Below are 23,595 nucleotides of genomic sequence, written 5' to 3'. Positions count from 1 at the left end.
GGGTGTATAAGGCTTCAGGAAGATAATCAGTAAGGTTTTTATAGGATGACATGAAATTGATCTTACCAGACGGCATTTATTATCAGATCTATGGAAAATGTACATTTGTGCTGATGCAATTCTCAGAAGTCACTGAGGGTGTGGCTGAGTAAAATGTTTTTTCCAGGTTGGTAGTGTTCCTTTGAAATAAATCTCCGAGTTGGCCTCGTGTACCACACTTCATTTCATCCCAAAGAGCAATCTCACAGCACACACAATGGACTCCCTTCAGAGGCAAAAAAATGAGGCGCTGTCCTCCAGAAGCCCATAACATATTCCAGTCATCAAAGGATGTTCAGTCCAGCCAACCCAAGTGCGAGCTAGTCAAGTAAAGTCTCTAAAATGCAGCCAGGATGGACAGTGAGCCCTTGGCAACAAGCACAGATCTACTCCTGTTGGGCTGCACTGAGTGAGTAGGTAAATGTCATCAATATAAAAGAGATCAGAAGGAAAACTGAATTCTCCAATGGGCTGAAATGAAATGGAATATAATAATAAAAGTGAAAAAAACATATAATTTAGAGGCCAAAACCGGATACAGTATCGCCTACAAAGTAGGAACCTATTCCGAGAACAAAAAGATCCTAATACTAAACGAGTTGTATGGTGAATCACAGGACAGCCCTGACCAATTAAGTGAATAAATTATTTTAAAATATGAAAAACAAAGCCCCAGAAATATCAATATATTTACACAGCATATGAGGTTATTCCTGGAACAATTTTTTTAATAGTGGAGCCTTTGGCTGTTGCAATGAAATTACAGTGATGATAAGAACTGCCAACTGATAAGGGGAATATATTTACTGGCAACTCATAATTAATCTGCAGTAGTTTTCGAAATTATACCAGGGAACTGAAAGGCTTAGTAGGATTCAGAAATGGATTAGATGTTTCTGTGAATGCTATCCAGAATAATTACAGTAGCTGGAATAAAAACTGACAAGGGGAAACAATGGCTTTATGTTTCTTCCTATGGACAATTCACAGTGGTTGTAGACAACTCTCCGCTATAGCATTATCTACCTGAATTAGAACCAACATTAGACATACAGATTTTAATTTAATACAGTGAGATGCTTTATTTCAATTTCAATGAACTTTTTTTTTTTTTTTTTTAATTTGGCTGGGAGGGGAATCTTGAAGATCATCCAGCTCCAAACCCTTTGCCATGGGCAGGGACATCTTCAACTCAGCAGCTGGCTCAGAGCCCCATTCAACCAGGCCTTGAATAAGGCAGGAATAAGGCATCCACAAGTTCTCCTGGCAATCCATGCCAGTGCCTCACCACCCTCAGAGAAAACATTTTTTCCTAATATTTAATTTAAGCCTACTCACTTTCAATTTGAACATGTGTCCCCTTCTCCTGTCACCGCGTGCTCTTGTAAATAGTCTTGCCCCATCTTTCTACTCTGCTCCCTACGGGTACCGGAAAGCCACAATTAGGTCACCCTGAAGCCTCCTCTCTTCCAGGCTGAACCATCCCAATTCTCTCAGCCTTTCCTCATAGGAAAGGTCCTCCAGCCCTCTGATCAACTTGGTGACCTCCTCTGGACTCACTCCAAGAGGTCCATGTCCTTCCTGTGCTGGGACCCCAGTGCTGGATGCAGCACTGCAGGTGGGGCCTCACCTGAGCAAAGCAGAGGGGCAGAATCCTCTCCCTTGACCTGCTGGCTATTCTAAAATAAAAGTATTCTAACTATCCCATTTCCATTTCTAATGAGACTTAGAGTTGTAATTCTGCCAACTGTTACTCAGAGAAGTAATACTATTAAGAAATGCGCTTTACTGAGTGTGTAAAATACTTGAGGTTTATTTCAGATACTGAATCGTAAAATACAAACCAATATGGCCATACATAGAATATGGATGAAGGGATTAATAAGTGCCACTTGAAAGTTAAACAGAATAGCTGTGATAACTGCAATCAATTTGCTCCCGAGTTTAATTTGAAAAGATTTAGACAAAGGGCATGAATTTGCCCTTGAGTAGCTAAATCATACTAATTGAAGCACTCCTACATTTGTAATAGGCTATTTATTCCATTTGCACTCTCATATACACATGCACAGTCCTGCTAGAAGATTTATACTTGCTCATCACAATACCATATTTGGTAGGAAAATTAACAAAAAAAAAAAAAAAAAGTGCTGGGAAGATGAAGGCAGAATTTCCTGGAAAGGATTAGAAAAAAGCTCATAATAAGAAATAATTTAAGAGTGTAAGACTAAAGCAATCCAGGAACTCCATAAGCAGAATGAAACTCTTTTCAGAGAGAAGCTGCTGCAGCAGGTTAATCCAATTTCCTAAATTTCTCTCAGCAAAACCTATAGGACCAGCAATGCTGCATTTTAAGATGAGCAAAATCAACTTAGGATCTGAGAAAAGCAATATGATACAGTTTCAAAAAAAAAATTTACTTTGGTAATGTAAGAGGCAGGACAGTTGCAGATGTCTATCTCCAAACCTGGCAACCTCAACAGTTCTGCTCAGTTAGTAACATAAAATTCCACTGTCTTCCAAAACCATACTGAGGGTGCCAGACCACCCTTCCATCCTTTACACAGCTCCAGCCTTAGGACAGCCATCAGGATGAGTAACACTGTGCCAAAGCCCTTCTGCTGCTGAGAAAACTCATGCCTTCCCATCCATTAAGCCATGTACAGTTGAGCAGCTGAAAGCATTTGTCAATCCCTCCTGCTGAACTCGGCACTGCTCTGCAAGAAGGGTTTGGTTCATTGCCTCCCAGGGAGAGTAAATTGGAATCACCAGGGAGTAGTTAAACTATCAACCTGTCAAGAACCCAAGCCCTGTTTCAAGGATTTTATCCAGCAACCACTTCATGCAAAATACAGAAGCAATTCTGGAAGAGATTGTAACCCAGCATTGTAACCCTATCATTGTAGAGTGCTGCTCTTTACTTCCCGATGAAACTTGCCCAAAAAATGTGCTTTGCTCAGGAGGGGCAGACGTAACCGTCAGTCTGATCCACAGGCAGTGATTAAGAAGCGTACCTAAGAAGTAGAGTGTACATTTTTTTAATAGTCTTAGGCAGAGGAAGGACAAAACTCATTGTTTGTATGATCTAAGTTTGGAGTTACTATGTATACAGGATGCAAAACCATAACAAGTCCTCTGAATAGATGTAAGATTTAGCTTCCTATTCTAGGAAAAAGTTTGTGGTGTAGCTCCACAATTATTTCCTCTGATGACAAAACTGTCCTGACTTTGGCTTCTTTTTCACCCTGCAGTGTATCTGAGAAACTCATTGTGGGGGTGCATATCAATAATGGAAATCAAATTTAAAAAAAGGTCTGTGAACAATATCAGAAACTATATAGGATATTTATAGACTAAAGACACAATTTAAGACATGCTTTTGTCTTTATCAGTTCCTTACTTGCCAACAGCACATGGCTCCCATTTTGGCCACTGTAAGGTTCCTTTATACCTCTGTGTATTGCAAAGGGTCCAGACATCTTTGCCCTACTTCAGTTTCTGATGTCTGACTATGTCCAGGCCTCTTGAACTTTTACAAGTTTTCCTAACCTGAGCTTGAGTTGGAACTACCTAAGAAATATGAAACTATGCAGTGTCCTGCATGAACCCTGAAGGAAGGTGGGCCTTCCCCTCAACACAGCACTGATGAGGCCACATCTGGAGTGTTGGGTCCAGTTCTGGTCTCCTCAGAACCAGAAAGACATGGAGATACTGGAGCCAATTGTGTGAAGGGCCACAAAGATGATGAAGGGACCTATGAGGAATGGCTGAACCAGCTGGGACTGTTCAGCCTAGAGAGGGCTCAGGAGGATCTTGTATAAATACCTAAAGGAGGTACAAAAAAGAAGGAGCCAGGCTCTGGAAAGAGTCAGGACAAGGGACAATGGGCACAAAGTGAAACACAGGACGGTGACTATGACCATTAGATAATCTCTTTTACTATGAGGGTGAAAAAGCACTGGCACAAGTCATAAAGGGAGGTTGTGAGGCCACTCTCCTTGGGGTTATGCAAAAAACATCTTGACAGAGTTCTGGGCAACCAGCTCTACACTGCGAGACAGCTCTGCCTGAGCAGGAAGGGTGATAGACAAGATGAACTCCACAAGCCCCTTTCAACATCAACAGTCCTGTAATTATCTGAATTAAATACTTCATTTTATGTTAATATGGGAACATTTTTGTAGTAGGTCTGTCAGGCATGAAGTTTCTTTATATGGTGCTATTTTGACAGCTTTACCTTGGTAAATTTTTCCCAAGTGAGTACATTTTTCAGTACCTACTATCTGTGTTAAAATTATAAGCTCACCCCCTGCTATACTTAAAAAGGAACTACCATTCCCACATATGATAGTATGTGAAAAGTCTTTTAAGCTGTGATTTAATGTAGCTATTAAGGAAATAAAAAGCTTACATCACTCAAATCTTTGATAGTATTTTCCATTTTTAAAATAATACTTATTGCCAAACTAAAAAGAGCACGATGTTCTTTTTACACAAAGTTTCTTGTAGCAAAACCACTTTGAATACATTTCATCGGTAAAAAAAGCATCCAGCCTTTCCACGTGTAGAGATGTCACTGAAATCAATTACTCATGAAGAAATATCTTGTGGCAGGCTAGTAAATTAGGCACAATATTGTGTACAGTGTCATGATACCCAATTATACTCTGGTATGTAAGATTAGAGATCATAGAGGAAAAAACAGGTCTTCCAACAGACATGTGTAGAGAGACATTTTATTGCAAAAAATAGCAAATGTCTTAAGAACACAAACCAGTGAGTTATTAAAAGCTTCATAGCAAAATACTTAGCCAACTCTGTTACAATATATAGGCTTGAGGTTCTAACAGTTAACACTATACCTCAACTCACTGAGCAAGTAATGCTCCTGATACATAAACATTGCGCAGTTGAAATACGGAGCTGAATATTAAAAAAAAAAAAAAAAGATAAGGTACTTTATCCTTGATCTTTCATAATCTAAGTAATTGAGAAATTACAACATTTTAACAAGCTTGATTCTTTTTGGGAAAAGCCATTAAAAATAATTCCTGAGTACTTAGGGTAAGTGAATCCGACCAATTAAGACCAACACCCTGCTGGGTGAGCCTCGCAGCTTTGAAGGGACATTCTCTAGCGTGGCTGTAATGGCAAGATCATGGCCTAAACAGCAATGAAATACATGAAAACCTTCTGATATGCACATTCCAATTCTCCTTTTCTTTAGCAATAGCCTACAACTGTCAACTGTGAAGCTTGCTTTGCTGAGAAAACATTGTTTTAAATGTCAATTCCTTTTGCAAAATCTTGTAATGCAAATTGACACAGCTAAGCCTTCAGTAAACCATCATACCAATAATTATGTGAAATATATAAATCAAAATTTAGGCAGGGGGCTTTCATACTATGTTAGTATACGTATTGAATTGTATGCTTTGCATCAGTATTCTGAACACAGAGATCTAGTTATATAGCATCTTGTTATTGTAATGAGAGGCAATATATTCATTCTCCATTATTGCCTTCATATGCAAGTTAAAATATCATCTTATTATACACCGTGTTTCTAAAATTCTGTTGGCATTCATCATCTTCCTAAGACCTTAATTGAATCTTTCTATTTTGATTTTAAAACTGCTGCCAATCAAAGTAGTTTAGAGACTTAATCCCAGAAAAAAAAATCAGATCTCTTACTTTATGTATGCTTTTCCAAAATTACAGGATTAAATTACAATGGATGTAGAAAGATTATTGTACAAAGCATAGTTAATAATTCACAACACTGTTATTCAGCTTGATCAATTACAGTGAATTCACAAAAATGGTTTTATTATATCCACTCTTTTCTATCCACCCACCCCGGTATGTAAACAAGTTTCTCACAATGACAATGGCAAGAGTGCAGTTACTAAGGTGTACTGCATGTGAAAAGACAACATCTAGGAATAAAGCTCTGGATTTCACAACTCCAGTATGTGCTCCTCTTTACTTCCCATTCTAAACCACAAGACCACTACTTTCAGTCTCCTGCAGTCTTTAAATCAAAAGAACTTCCAGGCAAATTGAGCTTTTTTTTTCCTAATGCAGTCTCTTTTGGTGAAAAGTAACATGCGTATACAGAACAAAAGAGATAGTGACTTGGGAATAATTGGAAGCAGTTGTAACAAAATTGTCCAAGCAATGACAATGTACAGTATTGCACCCGAATGTTACTAAGACAAGAAACCCTTGGTTTGACAATGATAAAGATCTCTGTTCGCACAAGCCAATTTTAATGGGCTATTAAGCATTTGGTTAAGAACAGGCTTGTGCAGTCTCACTGAAAAGGAAACACTTGTCAAAATGCTTTTTTAAAAAATACCATATGATACCTTCTTTTTTAAATATTAAAATCTTGTTTCAGAAGTTCCTCGCTTCAGGTTGTTACTCAAAAACTCATCATGTTCAAAACTCAAATTATTATGAGATCTTGATATCATAAGAAGCTTTTCCTTATTAGTAAAGTCTTTCTTGACTGCTGCTTGTGGCACAAGTAACCTATCCATTGGGTCCTCCTTGTTTTCTAGTTTCATATAGCCCTTACTGTTGCTCCGATCCAGCCTGGGCCAGCTGGGGTGTTTCCTTTGTTCAGCTTGGACAGTGAGCGTAGACGGACCCCTGTCCAGGTCCAGGGACTTAGAATGTGAAGAGAGAAGATGCAAAGATGTGTTGGAACCAAATTGCTTCCTGGCAGCACCAGGAGATAAAAGTTTTCCTGTGCTTGGTCCAAGAGTCATAGAAGATTTGAAGGGATCAGATGGAGTGTCCACAAATGAATTGTGTCGTGGCAGCATGGAAGCGGCCGGTCTGTAGGATTCATTGGTATCAGTCAGTGGAATGGCCAGAGAATCCATTGACAGATTTCTAGACTGACTCCTGGTGATCTCTGAGTCCTCAGTTATGTTGTCTATACTGGGTTCATCGATAACACAGTTATTCAGTTTAATTACTGGCAGTGTGAAAGCACTAATGGAGGAAGATACAATGGATTTTGTTTCACACTTTATAGAGTTAGTGTTTTTGTCATCTGAAGCCTTGCTGGAGTGAGGGTAAAGTCCAAAGACTGAATCAGATTGCTCAGCTAGCAGAGGTGGCAGGAGGCTACTAGTAGTCCTATCTTCATTTAGGGTAATCTCATCTTCCTCAGCAGAACTATCCATTCTAAGATTACTCTTGAAGCCAGAGAAAGGCGCAACCGTGTTCGCAGCCAGCCGTGATGCACAGGAGCTCCCGCTGTGCCGGAGTTCTGCTTCCCCCAACAAGCCAGTGAACGCACCACTCAGCTGCTTTTGTTCCCTGATCCTCAGGGTGTGGATGTCTATTACAGTGGAGTATATGTCTCTCATGTGTATTATTTTTGTTTCCTTGTCACGGTTTTCATGCAGAATGGCATTTGCACAAATAAAAATGAAGATTCCAATGCCCATAGTGAAAGGTCCCAGCATTTTCATCTTATCTGAGTGCATGTGCTGCTCAAAGAAGCGAAGCAAAATGCTCCCTTGGCTTCTTGGGGTCCGGGTTTCATTTACAGATGGATTACCTTCAGAGCCTACCAGCTGCTCCTTCTGGGGCCAGTATCCAAGGATGGCCATTGCAATTCCAAAGAATGCGATAAGCACCCCTAAAACAAGAAAGAATCCCGATGGAGAATAGAGACGGATTTTGCCCCTGACAATCACTACATCTGTCCTGGGCCGGCGTCTAACCGGCTTCTTCTCCTCAGGAACTGGCACTCCAGCAAGATTTACATGTTGCTGAGATCTGGCAGAGTCTTGCCTTTTTAAGGCAGCCAGTCCTGTTATGACTCCTCCGGTTGCTATCATAGTTCTATACTGTGCCCTGGAGAAAAAAAGAAACAGAAATGTTGAGGCAAGCAAAGGCTGTCTTCACAAAAATAAAAAGCTTTTTGTTAATATGCAACTATTTCTTGATAATTAAAACACTTCTGACAACAAAAAAAAAAGCTACTATTATAGCTCCAGTTGTGACATAGTAGCAGTTTTGAGATTCACATGGTATCCTAAAAAGAATGATTTTCCAGAAGTCCTTTTTTCACTGTAAATACAGATAATAAAGCTTCCATCAGTGATACAGACAGTAAAGCTGGCGCTCATAGCGGTGATATCTCAGGACTAAAGATAAAATATCCAGAAGCCTTACCAGGTAATTTATCTCTGGACTGGTCTGCAGCAAAGTCAATAATATATTATTAGCTTGTTGATAATTTTAGCACTTTAGCTACTAGTTCTTTTTAAAACTTCTTAGACACAATAACTGTGACTACAGCTCATTCTACATTTCCCCTTCAAGAGATCTTTCCTGATAGATTTCAGCATATATTCATACATATTTATTACAGCATTCAAATGAGCTTTTATCAAGGCTATTCATATTTCCTGAGCCTCAGCTAAAGACCCATTTTTGCTTTTCTGAATAATGCTGATCCTCACCTATCTAGATATTTTTCCCTCTTTGTTTTTTCCTCTTGGACTACAGGTCAAAAACCTCTGTTAAGTTTTATCAGACAAAAAATTTCATAAATTTAAAATTAATAACTTCAAATTTTCTTAGTTTTATGAAGACATTTTATTTCATTTTAGACTTACTTTGATTATCTGGTTGCCTGTTACATGAGAAACATTAACCAGCAAGGGTTTAAAAGAGAAAGCCAAATTTGATAGTTTTTTATGAGCAAAAGCAACAAATGAAATAACACAGTTCAGGATTATTCTATTTTACAAGGCATTTTTGACTCAAAAATTGTTTCTGTGCTTAATTAGCTACTATTAGAATCAATAAGAGATGACATTATAGAGTAAAATTAAGATACTATAAGTTAGGTATGAAAAAATTATGTCCTCTTTGGTAGCGCTATTATGCTCAGAGATAAAGGCTGACAGCCTGTTGCAGAGGAAAAGGCTCTGTGTCAAAGCTGGGGGCGGTTTAAGAAGCAAAACCAAAGTGGGACTGAGTGAACAAAGAGAGGCGCTGAAAAGCAGAGGTAAAGCAAATCGGTGACTGCTTGCAATTTACAGGCAGTGATTTTCATCAGGTCTCTCAAACTTGTAATTTTGTTTTAAATTTTAGCAGCGCATCTCTGAGAAAAAAAATTAAAAATTAGATTTCTTGTGTTAGGAGAAGCAGACAGACTGTTATGATATGACACTATCAGAGATTTCCAGCACTGCAAGCAGGTGTCACATAAGCACATCTACCAACAGCAATCAGCCCAACCCACCAAATATGAACTGGATTATGAAACTAACAAGGCATTTGAAATAGGTGGCTAAGTGGAAGGAAATTGGAAACAGCAATTTAGATGACAGACAGAAATACTAACAACCTGAACTCCCTCCTTGCACCCTCACTATTAAAGGACAGAGGGCTTCCTCTCTTTCTGGGAAACCTTTCCTTTACGAAGGAAAGACTTGAAAAGGTCTCGGCTGATAAGTATCCTGCATTTTCTGAATTTTTGCAAGATAAATCATAACATTATTCCAAAAATCTCAGAAATTTCACTTGTACTCTCAAGTTTCATGTTCATAATCTCTCTGGGAATTTTCAGACTTTGTAATTCATTTCCTTTTTGATGCTAGCTGGACAATTTCCATATTTCAGTGCATATTAATGTCTTGAATGCCTCATAAAAATATATATTTTTAAGAAAAAAAAATTAAATACCCCAAAGAAAGTTATTTGACATTGACAGTCTTTCAAACTTTCTCATGTGCTTACATGTTTATGGGTTTCAGCCAAAACAAAATTTCATTATTCTGTAAAACAATGTTTTGAATGTATGGACAGAAATAAATAGGACTTAGGCATTACAAAGGATGTTGTATTTTGTCATGACTCAATTAAATATAATTCGTTTTCTCTATTAAATAAATTAGGATAATTACAGCACATCTTTACTGAAATGTAAAATCATTTAGCTATAATCGAGTTTGTTCCATTAATCTTTTACAATTGCCAGACCTTTGTGGTGAACGAGGAGTTTCCATATTCATGCCGTATTTTACAGGCACACACGAAGCCACTCTGCTCCTTCTCAAGGCTGCCAAGGAAGTGCACAGGTACAGCAGTTTAGTGCTAAATTCACACTGTGCCTGTTGGCAGGATTTGTTATTTTATGTACTGTTCTGTGCTTATCACAGCTACCTGAATTGCACCAAAGGGTGAACAGAGTAAGCTTGCATCTACTTACTAAATATTTTAAACATACCTCTATCAAGATCTCCCCTCTAACTCCAAAAAGCAGAGGAAATAAAAACATGCTTAACAATTACATCTGGGGGTATTTTTCTGTAGAAAGTTCTTATTTGCAAATTTTGCAGAAACTGGGAAACCATACCTCAAATTCATTATTACCTATTAGTTGAAGGACAGAAATTGAGATTTCTGAAAGTGAGAAAGAAAGCAAGATCTCTCAAGGCACACAGCTGGGTTCCCAAACCATTCTGTTATTTCAGGGGAACATATTCCTCTCTTCCTTTTAACTGCATCAGAAACTGGGCTCAGGGGAGAAAAGAGTCTGGCTGTCAAAAGACACAAGCTTATTTTGTACATAGGAAGAGTCTCTTTCCTATTTCTTGAGTTCACATCAATATTATTGTTCTTTCTGTCACAGAAAAAAAAAATCACAATCCGGTTTGTAAATAATAATTTGTAATAAGCCAATTTTGATCTTTTCTGCATCTAATAAAATCAATAGTGTTAAAATACATATTGGCTGGAGATGGTTTCACTTCATGCTGGCAGCTTTACCAAACCAATTACAATGAAGTGCCTATTAATAAGAAAACCGTATTTTAGAAAATACTGTATTTATAATAGATGTTGTAGATACATATGATTTATTCTGAAAATCTGTTTAGTTATGTCACATACCAGGCATAATATGAGTGCTGCTCATTAAAGGCTGCTTAAGATAGAAACAGACTGGTGGAATTCTGCCTTTCCATCCTTGGGGGAGGCCCACCAGGACTCAGAGGACTGCCATGCCTCCCACTGTCAGGCAATAGAAGAACACCTGGTGGATGAAGGGGAGTGGAAAAGGGTCCCTCTTCGGGGAGGTAATAAAAATTCCTCCAGACCCCCATCCCTACCCAGGTGCCATTTCAAAACAGGTATGAGGCCCTGGATCTAGAGGTCACCCAGATGATGTATAAGAAAAGGATCTGCCCAGGGAGCCTCCCAATTATGCTTCATCTGTCAGACAGATCAGCACCTTTGACATCAATGAGAAAAGAAGGGTAGTTGTAGTGGGTGATTCCCTTCTGAAGGAACGGAGGGCTCCCTATGTCAACTGGACCCACCCCACTGCTGCCTCCCTGGGGCCCGGGTACGGGATATCACTGAGAGACTCCCTGGGCCCTCTGGTTATTGCCCACTGCTGATACAGAAGGCAAGCAGTGATGAGATTGAAAAAGGAGTGTCAGGGCAATTGAAGGGGACTTAAGGGCACTCCCTCAAGTGGTTGATAGGGCAGGAGCACAGGTAGTGTTCTGTTCAGCCCCTTTAGTGGCTGCAGAGCACAGGGCAACTGGAAGGAATGGATTTCATAGCATGTTCTAGTACCTCCAACTAACTGCTCATTCCACTGCTATTTATTTCTTTGACCTAAGAGGCCGCCACCTTAATACCCATCTTTCCTACCTAATGACCACAACTGTACTGCTACCAAGTAACTTTTTTTTTCAGAGACGGCCTAACTATTAAAAATCTAATTAATCTCTCAGTAACTATTACCAACTCTCAACTCGCAGTAAGCTTTAAAGCTTGAGGCTTCTACTTTAAATGCCTGAAAACGAATGCCTTATCTAATTTGTTCAACTGTTTTGGTATTATGTAAGTTCTTACTACTTAGTCTTTTGAATACGTGCAAAATAATTTGAATTATACAGCGATCTTTCACTTAAATTTAAATTCTTCCCACCAAAGACGGGAAGCAAACTTTTTTTCTCATTTATTCTTTGAAAAATGACTGAGAATTATGTGAAATTATCAGAACTGTACATGTTATTTCCCTGCAGTTTAACTTGATGTAAAGCTTTCTGAAAAGTTCAATTCTTGTGTCAGCAAAAAAATTAAACATTACTGCAGTAAGAAGTAGCGTGTGAAATCAGAATCTGATTTCTATTACTGTAACATTTCCTGTCTGACTATTTCAGCTTATTAGAAAATTTATTTCCCAACAATATTTGATTTGTTATCATTTAAGTCACTAAATTTCAAAATTTACCAAGAACACATATTTCAATATCAGGGAAAGTTTCTTTCATATTTGATAAACCTAGAGTAGCAGAAATGAAGGAGGTTGACAGACTGTTTACTCGTAAAATGTTTCTCATAATTAAGAATGCAAATGACAAAATCCTAAGAGAAGACTGAGTAAACAACTTAATATTAAGCTGTATTTAACACATCTATACTTTCTCTTGATGAACAATGTATACATATCAATATGTTATCTCTGCACAGAAGTTCTCATCTAGTACAATCTGTTCTATTCCATGGGTAAAAAATATCCAACTTTATAGGCTCAAAGGGATTAATCATTCTGGTAGAGACAATACAGCAATAGCCACACAGAGAGTAGTTCCACAAGAAGCAGAGAAAACCATTTCAAATTACAATTTTATTTAGCAGCAGTTTTTTATTTAGCAGAGTTTAACAAGTAGCCCCCTCCAACAGTCCAGTACACCAACAGGACCACCTTATCATGATTTGCTCCCTTCTCCTATCCATTCATCAAATCATGTCCTGGCTGAACAGATTAAAAAACAAAGCAAGCAAGCAAAAACTGTCTTTTGCACTCATGATTATGGGGTATTTTAAGTGCACTTAAATTGGTGATAGGTGAGAAGAAAGCACGTGTAATGTGGCACTAAAAATCCTCATGACTTCAGCTGGTATTTCAAAGTCATGCTAGCTAAAGCCAAGGATGTGACATTTAAAACATTAAAGCTTTGAAATTTCCAGGTGAATCCAACCCATTTGGGTTCAAATTCCCTTTAATGGTGTCTGCTGTAGGCTGTAAAGGGATAAAAAAGGGACTAATCACGCCCTTTTCTGGTTGCCAATCAGCTTGTGGAAGCAGGCCAAATTGTGCAAACAGTTTCACAGCACAAAAAAGGAAAGGCAAGCTGCCCACAGGTCAGGCAAGACAAGAGCACCAAGGCGTCCAAGTGGCAGCAGTAAGCAGAAGGTCCACTACAGACACTGAAAGAGAAGGTTCCCTAGATGTTGGTAGACCATGCAGCTGTATCCAACAGTGTATCTGCTTTACAATAGTACCATGTTAAACAGTCAAATGTTTGCAATCATAATTGAAAAGTAAAATCTTGCTAATAAGGACACATCTATGGGGAAATCTGAAGTTTGACAGTGATCTAGTTATTTTAAAAATCTAGATCTGGCAGTGGTTTTCAAATCTGCACTGTACTGGTTGAAGCAAGACCACAGGGGCCCAGCAGTTGCCTCTGCAGAATCTGTGAAAGACAACTAGGCATGGCATATCAGAACTTTTTCATTGTCCTACTATACAAATTTGGGAACTCAAACAAACTAAGAAGGGAAAATGAATTTTTAAAAGCAAGTCCAGGCTTCAATGAGCATTACCAGATCTCATTTTTATACATATTTTTAAAGCTATACTGTGTCATTTTGAAGCACATGCAAAGGGCACCTTTGCATTGTAAAAAGGATCACAGTTCCTTTCTATCAAAGTGACTTGGATGCAAATTTCAATTGTGGCAGGTATTTGAAGGAGACACACTGAATCCACAATGGATCTATCCAATACCTATTTGCACTCAAATTCATTCTATTTCATTAGTGAACCTGGACCATGGCATTCTTAATCATGATCATTTTGACAGTCCACTGCCTTGTACTAAAGCAAAGCAAGGAAAGTACAAGTATGCCTGTGAGTAACCTAACTTCCTAACCCAGCTTTCCTCAAGCTCTTACACTGTCTGCACAACAACTCAGTGGAAAAGTTATAAAATTACACCAAATCACAGCAATTACAATAGGAAAGCCTTGACCCTCCACTGTTATGGGGGGGGGGGGGAAGTGAAACTCATACCAAAGCACCAAACTAGTCCAACAGAGTTATACTTAATTATATTAAGTAATTCTCTCAACTGGACAGGGACCAGATGTTTCTTACAGAGATACAACTGATCAATACCCAAGTCATCACAAGGAATCCGTTTCTGTTGGCAGTAATACAACTCTATTTCCTTTAGAAATCTTTTTCTCTGCTTCAGGGGGAGAAAGTTCCTTCCTTTATCCAGTTTGCACCTCTTGTGTGGGTCACTGTCTCATGTCCTAAGTCCATCTCTTTGGTTTTGGCTTCTTGATCACCCCTCTGTAGGTACTGGGGGTTTGTCTCTCAGAGCCTCCTCTTCCTCAGGGCTGAATCCCTGAAGAAGGATTCAGCTTCTCAGCTCAGTCTGTTCTCAGAAGACAGCTTCAGGTCCTGGCCTCCCTGGAGCTCCATGCTGGACTTGCTGCAGTCTGCAAACATCTTTCTTCACATTTTATTAATATGAAACTCCTTTTTTTGAAACCACCTGGGCTTTTATTTGGCTCTAAACTAACGGGAAATAATAAAGCAATAACTAGGGAATTTGAACTAAAAATTGCAAACTCAGAAATACTGATAAATATAATTGTAGGGTGAGGGTGCCTGTTACTCAGATTTGGGGAGTGCTGTGACTCCATACTTTAAATCACAGCCAAAAAAAAACCCTTTTGAATTACTTCATCATTTACAGTATCTGCCATATACATTAATTATTCCAACTATTATGCCAAGGTCAAATGTAAGGTGAACACCCAGCAGTACTGCATAAAGATGAATGCCTGAGCTGCTTATCCTCTTTGCTATTATTTCTCCTTCAGCCTGATCCTTTCAGTGGGTCATATATTGTAATTCTGTGCAAAATCAGCAACATTCAATACTGGCAGCATTACACACAGCTCGTTAGCTACTCACAAAAGCACAGAACACACATCAAAGAGAGAAAGAAGGAACCTGAGTTTCTATATTTTGTTTTCAAGACGCTGCTCTATGACTTGGCCTAGATTTGGTCTGCCAGCTTTTGCCTGGCCCAGTTAAACTCACTTTTAAATTTGTTCCATCCACAACTATGTCTACTGGCACACTGCAGCAGATCAGGTGTGAGTCTGGAGAAGTAATGGATTTTACCAATGTAAAACTCACGAAACACAAGGTTGCTGCCAAGGTCTCCTATGTCTAGAACAGCTTCCCAGTCATTATACAGTGAACCACATTCTCAGGTCACAAAACACCTGTCTCACACAGCACAAACCCACCTGTCCCACCACTGTCATGTGTGATGTCCTGAATTCCCAGCTGTCCGTCCCTCTCTAGCTGTACCATTTTAGTTAAAGTCCTAGATGATGAACTAAAGAAACACAAGATCTCGGGCACTGCATGTACTTATTTGTGGAATGCTTACATAACCTCTGTATCCACTGTATTAAATTATCAGTAAATTCAGACCTGTAACTTGTTTTTGGAAGTGTGCACCAATAACTTTTTTACTTATGCATAAAATTTCCACTTCCTATGCACATATACATCACATCTTGTTCCAAAATCTATTACAGACCAACAGCAAAAAGCAAGGAGCTAAAAAAAGACTGGTGAAACAAAAATGGCAAGTAGCTTTATACTATTTGAAGAAAAGTTGTTTAAAATTAAATAGATTAATAAAGTTTTTTAATTTTCTTCCTAGAAGAAAAAGAATCCTCAAAATATGCACACAGAAAAATAAAAACTGGATAACAAGGTTTTACTGTTACTTTTATTTTCTTTCATTATCCAGTTTGTCAGAGTTTTTCTACCAAAAAACAGCTAGGATTTTTTTAGCCTAAACTGAGCAAGGTGACAACTGCCCTTAATGACTGAAGTGACAAAATCTGTTTCCAAGCTATTTTAGCACTTTAGTTTGTGTAAACCCATTTTCTACTGAAAATCAAATGGAAGCAGATATTGGCTATTTAGCCAAATACTCATAATTATTTTAGATACTTTCGTCCATTCAAATTATTAGTGTTCATATTCAGTACACAGAAATCCTGGTTTATATATGTCTACAGGTGAGAGAAGTAGACTATTTTAAACCTTTTATGCCATGCAATCTGTCGCTTTCAGTATCAACAGAGAGTAAAGCATTTTATTGAAAATAATCACTTTATAAGCACAAACTAATTTAAAATGTGTAAAAGAAGCAGGCAGATATTCATGTATTTGTTTTAATTTGTTTGGTTTTTTTTAGTTTTTATCTTTTAGACATCATCAAGAAAAAAAAGGAGCTTCTTTTAGAAAAAAAAAGAAAATTTTGAGGTAATACTATAGCCTATCAACCCTAAAACTGAAATCCAAAATGCACAGAACTCATCTAAATTGTGAAGCAAGTTCACACAATGCAGATCAGAGACCAGTTATCAACCACAAGTCATGAAATAAATTTTATAAAGGTCTCTAGATGTTTCTGAAAGACTGAATGTGCAAAAGCAGAGTAAAGGATTTGTTCTCTGTCATCTACTGCAAAAGAGAAGCATGACTAAACAATCCAGGGCTCAGCACTCCAGATAAGCTCAGTTTCCTAATAAAAAACAATCATGAAACAAGATTGGAAATGTTAGGAAATACCTTAATTTTAAAGCTCTAGAATTGCTGGTTCTCCAATTCTCACACAAAAAAAAAGTTTTGAATAAAACAGTGACTCACACTTGGTAAAAGCACAGCAACGATGGGGTGCTCTGGCTACCATTTTACACTCACATATCATCCAGCTTAACTAGCAATATGTTACCTGACTTAGTCAGAGACAAAATCTCCAGCCTGGACACAGACCTAATGTAGGAAGCAAGCAGCTCTCAAGACCAAACACCAAACAAATGTCCTTATCTGCACTACATGCTCAGTTAATCAAGTTAGTTCACAGGTTCTAACAACTGTAATTTCCCATTGCATACAAGTCCAATGACTCTAAGATCAAATAGTACCAGGAACAAAATGGAGTAGGTATTTCACAGAAGGCTTAAGTAATATCCGTATTAGATATGGATACAAATCTATTATATAATAATCTATATAATTATATTATTATATATAGTAACTTATATGATTATATAATAATTATATAAATCTATAATATATATAATCTATATATAAATCTATTTGCTCCACAACCAAGATGTATGAACAACACTATCACCTTCACCTAGAAAATACTTCCTGTTCCATAAAACATACAAATTCAAAGGAGCAGGAGTTAGCATGCTGTGTTTACTGTCAAAAGACCTAGTACCAATTTTTTAAACATAAATAATGCAAGAGTCTAACTCTGAAGAGTACTTAGTTATCTATACTGTGAGGTTGCATTAGAAGATCTCAGTGTGTGACAGAGGTACAAAAATTACGTTAAGTGCTCAACAGAACTTAAGGACCTAGGACCAAAAAGTAACTGTGAAAAACACAGACCTAGCCCTGCTACTTGTCCATTAAGCCTGGCAATGTAATTTTAAATTAGTGGCCAAGATACTTGTCTGGGAATTGAGGTATCCGAAGTGCCAGGCCCTTCCAACAGCAGGAAACTTCTTTCCATGTCATTAGTAAAGTCCATGCAAGGGGTCTTCAGAAGGAGAACTGGAATTTGGGGCCCCTGAGCACCCCAACCACAAGGTGTGAGTGTTTATATGGCCAAGAGAAACATTTGCCATGGCACAACCGTGGCCCTAAGCTATCATTACACTCACCTTGTCTGTCACTCCCTTCTGGAATCTCTTCTGAAAACATGGGTCAGCGTTAGGATGTTTCTTACACTGCAGGCCTTCATGCAAGTTAATCTACTCTGCCAGGTAGCAATACAGACCAGCTCCTCCTAAGGTCTCTGTTGTTATCACTAGCAAGGTCATAGTACCTGAGCTGTCACATCTAAAGACAGTTCCAGCATCTTAACACTAATTTTTGGTGATTCAGAGGTTCAGATGGGCTCTCAATTACAATACTGTTACATTTGTTCACAGGGGCAGAAAAATCAGTGTAGGAGGTTTAGGTTATCCTATGTTAGCAAATCAATAAGGCTCTCATTATATCACAGCTATTATTAGAACATTAATAACACAGTAAAAATTTTCTTGGGTCTCAAGAATCCCACAAAAATAAACAAACTGGTTAGTATGATGCTATTTCCAGTATGTCAACAATAGTTTCAAATGCTAGATACAAAAAGGGATAGCGAAGCACTATTTCACAGAGAATGGAAAGCATAGTTCAAAAATACTTCTGGTATACCACACAGTCAAACTTTTTTGTCCATTTATGGACGACAGAGAAATAAACTATTAGTAAGTTAACAGTAAAACTCAATTATGTCTTCAACTGCAGACTAGAATGATCCTGCCAGACATCCACATGGGGGCATCAGTAGAACCTGTAAGCATCCACACTGCTACTTAGCCTATTGATGGGTAAACACAAGTTACAAATTACACACAAGAGCAGCAGTTTCTAGACACAGCTTACTATTTTACATGTGTAAAACAACAGAAATGTTGAAATATGAAGCCACTTCTGCTATGCAAATTATCCATCACAAACAATTTCTTCCATAATTGTAACCAGCTCCATTATCACTTGTATTATAATAACCACTAGCTTTGTAGAACCCAAAACTAAGGGAACTATGAACAGAAGGATCCCCCTGGGAGCAAAGTAACCTACGAGCAGTGAGACACTAAGAGAAAGACATGCTGAAACACTGTGGGCCAAATTTATGGAACTGAATCTTAAGATTTGGTAGCAGAATTCACTTACACAGGACACATGACTTGCATAACAACTCCCTTTTTTCTTTTACTATCAAAAATCTGTGAACATTACTGGGGGTTAAAGCCAAACAATTCCTTGGTAGTACATGAAGAAAGGTCAGCTAAACAGAACAGAATAACTGCTACTTCCTCACTTCTACTTGCTTCCAGAATGTCCAAGTGTTGTACAGACAGGGACTTCACATACAGCACATAACTGGTGACCCTTAAAAGGTCTGCCTCCCTCACCTCAGACACCTACACTCCATACTGCTGCCCTACCCTTTAATCATACACAGCTCATCCATGGGACCGAGTCCTCTGATATACGGCTGAATTGCTCTTACTTCATTTTACCTCTATGAATCAGCATATTGCTGTCCTGCTATTTTGCAGAAAACCAACTCCCTTCATTTGTTCCAGTAAGACTGAGATCCTAATAGAGAGCCTGTGGAACAGCAGGCTGCCAGGCCTCAGGAAAATTAGAATATTTCTAGTACATGAGGACTGATCAACAGTAATGCTAGCTAAGGCATGGTGCCCTAGTTAAAGACCTATTAATGGATGCATTGCTGATAACATGCTGGCTTATCTGGTGTGTTGTGCATTTTCAGTGCTCTCCATTTGTAAAGTCTATATATCTGTGTTTTAACATATTTGACCTACCCTGTAACTGCCCATGTAACTTAAAACATTATCTCAGTTGACTCATGTGATCCTGACAGATGTCAACACTGACTGATGCTAGCTAACATTTTAATTTAGGAGGAGATGCAAACTATTACTAGCATGTATTATAGGCTGCAATTTCTTCATAAAGACTTGCAGTAATTTTTTTTTTTTTGCTCCTTGAGGTCCTCATTTACTTAATGTTTACATCACCTCATGCCATTAATATTTTACTTACTTTCCTTTAGCCCGTATATAGTCATTGTTAATTAAAGAGATAAATAGCAGCTTACCTTAATGAATGTTCTCCTGACTTACACAAAGCCATCTAATGTTCAGAATCAAGCACTTACAAATCAGACACATTTAAACTAAAGTGAATGCATAACCACGATTGTTTGAGGCACCTTGTTAAAAACCGTTGATCTGTGATACAACTATCACAGCATAAACAATTAAGAGATGATTCCAACAAGAAGTTAAAAGTCCAAAAGACAGAAAATATAGTCAGGTTTTTCCAGTTAGTGTAAAGTTTAAATTTCTGGCTTTAGAATCTTCTCAGATAATCACAGAGCATTTGTAGCTATCAGTCAGTCTGGTATGTCTAAACATTTAGCCAAATTTCTGAACACACTGCTGAGGAGAAACAAAAGTACGGGTCAGTAAAACTTAGCAGACTACTGAATGACAACAGATACAGTATGGGTTACACTTTTTTCTTCCAGGAAACTACTGCAAAACTGCCAACTCTGTGTAAAAAAATAGGATGAAGAAATTGGGAGAAGGAGATTAAGCTGAAAGTTTAGCTACAGGAAGCTGTCAGCAGCTCACCATAAAGTTTTCAGTTCAGAGTGTAGGGGAAAGAGTGAAATACAATGACACCAGCTAATTACTTTTTCAGTACAAGGCTAGCAACACATAGCCAAATTACTTCAAATATCTCTATTTAGGCAGTTAAAGCAACAAGCAAAAGCAACACTAAAATTATCTATGCATATTTGAAGGCATTCACTAAAATTCACATAAAATATACAGAACACTTTAACAGATTTATTTATGATTCCTCTTTTCTCACAGTTGTGTTCAAAGGTCACAATTCAACACATGTTCCTTCGTCCTAGAGAAAATACAGCAGCAGTGCTAATTTAAGTATGGAGCAAGAGGCAGCTTTAAAATATAGCAGACATTATGGAACAGTTGGAACTGTCCAGATTATTCCAACCAGAGCATGCCTGAAGTGAAACCAGTCCCCAGTTTTGTGAGATATTGTCATAATGTGCTGATTCTGAACACAGGTACTAAGCTCTTTCACTGCCTTATGAAAACCTCAAGGGCTTTGAGTCTGCAGAAAAGGCACTTCCTAGAAAAACATGGATACAGTAAATGGGTTAGACAGCTAGATTAGTGTGCATATGTATATATTTATACAAGAGTTCAAGTTGATTATGTGACTAAAACGTGAATAAAGTAATTACTACTTTAACAGCAATGAAAGAAGTACAGTAAGCCACATACCTGAGAAAGTAAAAGGACAACTAGTTTTTTTTTTCTAAAACTGTGCCCAAGAATTAGCAGAGTAAATATCAAAAGAAAAAAGTTCTGTAAAACTGAGCTCATGAACTGAGCTTGACATTTGAAATAGAGCTGCTACATTGAGGACCACACAAAGTAAATAAAGAGGTAGAGGAGCATGCAGAAAGATGAACCATATCATGCAACTATGCGCAAACAGCCTGGAATGTCAGAGATAGAATGTAATTTAACCAAGGCAAATGCCAAAAAATTAAGATAACAAATGCAAACATGCTAGAAAGCAAGGAAAAAAATCAAACCAACAAAGATACCTAGGCAAGCAATGAAAAAACATGACAGATGATAATAAAATCAAAAGAAAAAGTAAAAAAAGCATCTGGTTAGAGAACTGTTTGATTTGTAGGAAACATGTAAGGTCTGTGGGAGTTAACTAGTCAGATACACTTGCAGCTTCTGGCAGATTTGGCAGCTGATCACATCCTCCAGGTTCAGCTGGAGGACAAGATTTTATAGAACAAGATTCTCCTTTTCCTTTCACATCACATCAGTATTCTTTCTCTAAAGAAAGGATCTACCATCACCTGCCCAGAGGCCAAAAATCTCTTCACTGGTGCTTTTTTTAGACTTCTCATTTATGCTTCTCATTTACTCTTTCATTTTCCTAATCCTAGGGCATCAGTAAGACATCAGCAAGAAGCAAGAAGGTTTGCTGCAGTCCTCTCAGAAGTCATGGACTGCTCTATGCTTGTTCAGTATGGCCAACTAGCACAGCCACCATTCAGACAGAGTGGGTCATAAGCCCCCCAGCCTCAGACACTTATACCACTACGCTGCCCTGAAACACATGCATGTGGCTTCTCAGGCTGCCTTGACATCCCAGGGTGTAGTTCTAAGAGAGGCACATCCCAACGGAGAGCATTCCAGGTTCCTGCAAACTCTGATGCTTCTGCCTTTCAAATAACTGTGAATTTGAGAAAAGGTTCAACACAAGCCTTTGGCAATTTTTCACAGCTGAGTTGATGAGTGGGTGAAAGAATGGGTCAAAACAGAGGGCAATCAACATTTTTGCTGTAGCCACTGAAAGCTAAATTCAGAAGTTGCCTACTACATAATTTGAAATATAATTTCTGTACTGTCAGAAAACAGGATAGACCATTTGGTATTTTTGTTAATACTGGCAAATGTCTATTTGTTGCAACGTTTTATTCAGGATCTTTGAAGAATCCTGCCGCAAACTACAACCATGAACAAATACCCTGAGCACTTTAGATTGGCTAAAAGCTGTGTCTAAATATTTCACATGGACAGTCCACCTCATATATAATTCCAAGGCACATATTCCAAGCTACAGAAAGATGCTTGTATAGCAGACCTCTATTACATGCTTACTCATAACATGTGGCAGCCTTGTGCCACTCAGACAGAAGGAGCCTTCTCCATCCTAGGAACAGTCAGTGACAATACTGACCCTGATGGTTTCCCAAGGGCTGTTACTACATGCCTTTGCCATAACAGGAGCACAACATTCAGCTTGTCACTGCCAGACATGCTGAAAGCAGGGAGACAATACTAGAAACTGCTTTATTTAAGCTGACTTAAATATCCAAACACAAACCCAACTGCTGCACGCTCTTCTTAACTTTTCAGTTCATACTTGACACGTAGATGCAGGAATCTAGCCTGAAAAATCCCCATCTGAGCAGCAAAATAACGTGCCCATTTTGCAGGAAGTTTGTGTGTGCACATTATATGGAGCCAGGACCTTAGAAGACAAACCCAGACATGTCCACCTGCTTTGGGACTAGTGAGACAGATCTCTAAACTAGCCTGGAGAAAAATACTGCTTCTCCAGCTCAGAGGTCTTCCCAAAGAAGACTGCCTTGCATGAAAAGCCTTTCTTGATAAAATATTCTCACTTTTATTGAAATCATTATAGAAATGTGAGTAAAGAGCATTTTTGTTATCATCAAAGAGTGACAGAACAGTTTTGGTTGAAGTGACCTTCAGGATCTTCTAGTTCCAACCATCCTGCTGTGGACAGGGACACCTTCCAGTAGATTAGTGTGCTCAAACCCTCATCCAGCCCAACTTTGAATATTTCCAGGGATGGTGAATCTACAACTCCTTGAACAACCAGTTCCAGAGTCTCACCATCCTCATAGTAAATTATTTCTTCCTTATATCTACTCTAAACCCATCCTCTTTCAGTTTAAAGCGATTTCCCCTTGCCCTATGCCTTTACATGCCCTTGTAAAAAGTACTTCTCCTGCTCTCCTGTAGACTCTGTTTAGGTACTGAAGGTGCTGTAAGATCTCCCCAGAGCCTTCTCCTCTCTAAGCCTGCATTTATTGGAGGGGTGTTCCAATCCTCTGATCATCTTTGCAGCCTCCTCTGGACTCATTTCAACAAGTCATTAATCATTAACAGATGTTAATGACATCATCATCCCCTGGTGCCATA

General features: G+C 38.4%; 1 protein-coding gene across 2 annotated transcripts in view; it reads right to left on the bottom strand.

Annotated features, from left to right (window-relative positions):
* Positions 1-4,244: 4,244 nt before the first annotated feature.
* TMEM200A (transmembrane protein 200A) overlaps positions 4,245-23,595 on the bottom strand; it is a 53,340-nt gene continuing 33,989 nt past the window's right edge. For both annotated transcript variants that reach the window (XM_038133012.1, XM_038133013.1), the window contains exon 2: positions 4,245-7,917. In XM_038133012.1, coding sequence (XP_037988940.1) covers positions 6,426-7,901 — 1,476 coding nt within the window. In that variant the 5' untranslated portion in view covers positions 7,902-7,917 and the 3' untranslated portion in view covers positions 4,245-6,425. The remainder of the gene's footprint in view (positions 7,918-23,595) is intronic.

This window comes from Motacilla alba, chromosome 3 (assembly GCF_015832195.1).
Source record: "Motacilla alba alba isolate MOTALB_02 chromosome 3, Motacilla_alba_V1.0_pri, whole genome shotgun sequence".
NCBI lineage: Eukaryota > Metazoa > Chordata > Aves > Passeriformes > Motacillidae > Motacilla > Motacilla alba.
This window is presented reverse-complemented; position numbering and strand designations above follow the sequence as displayed.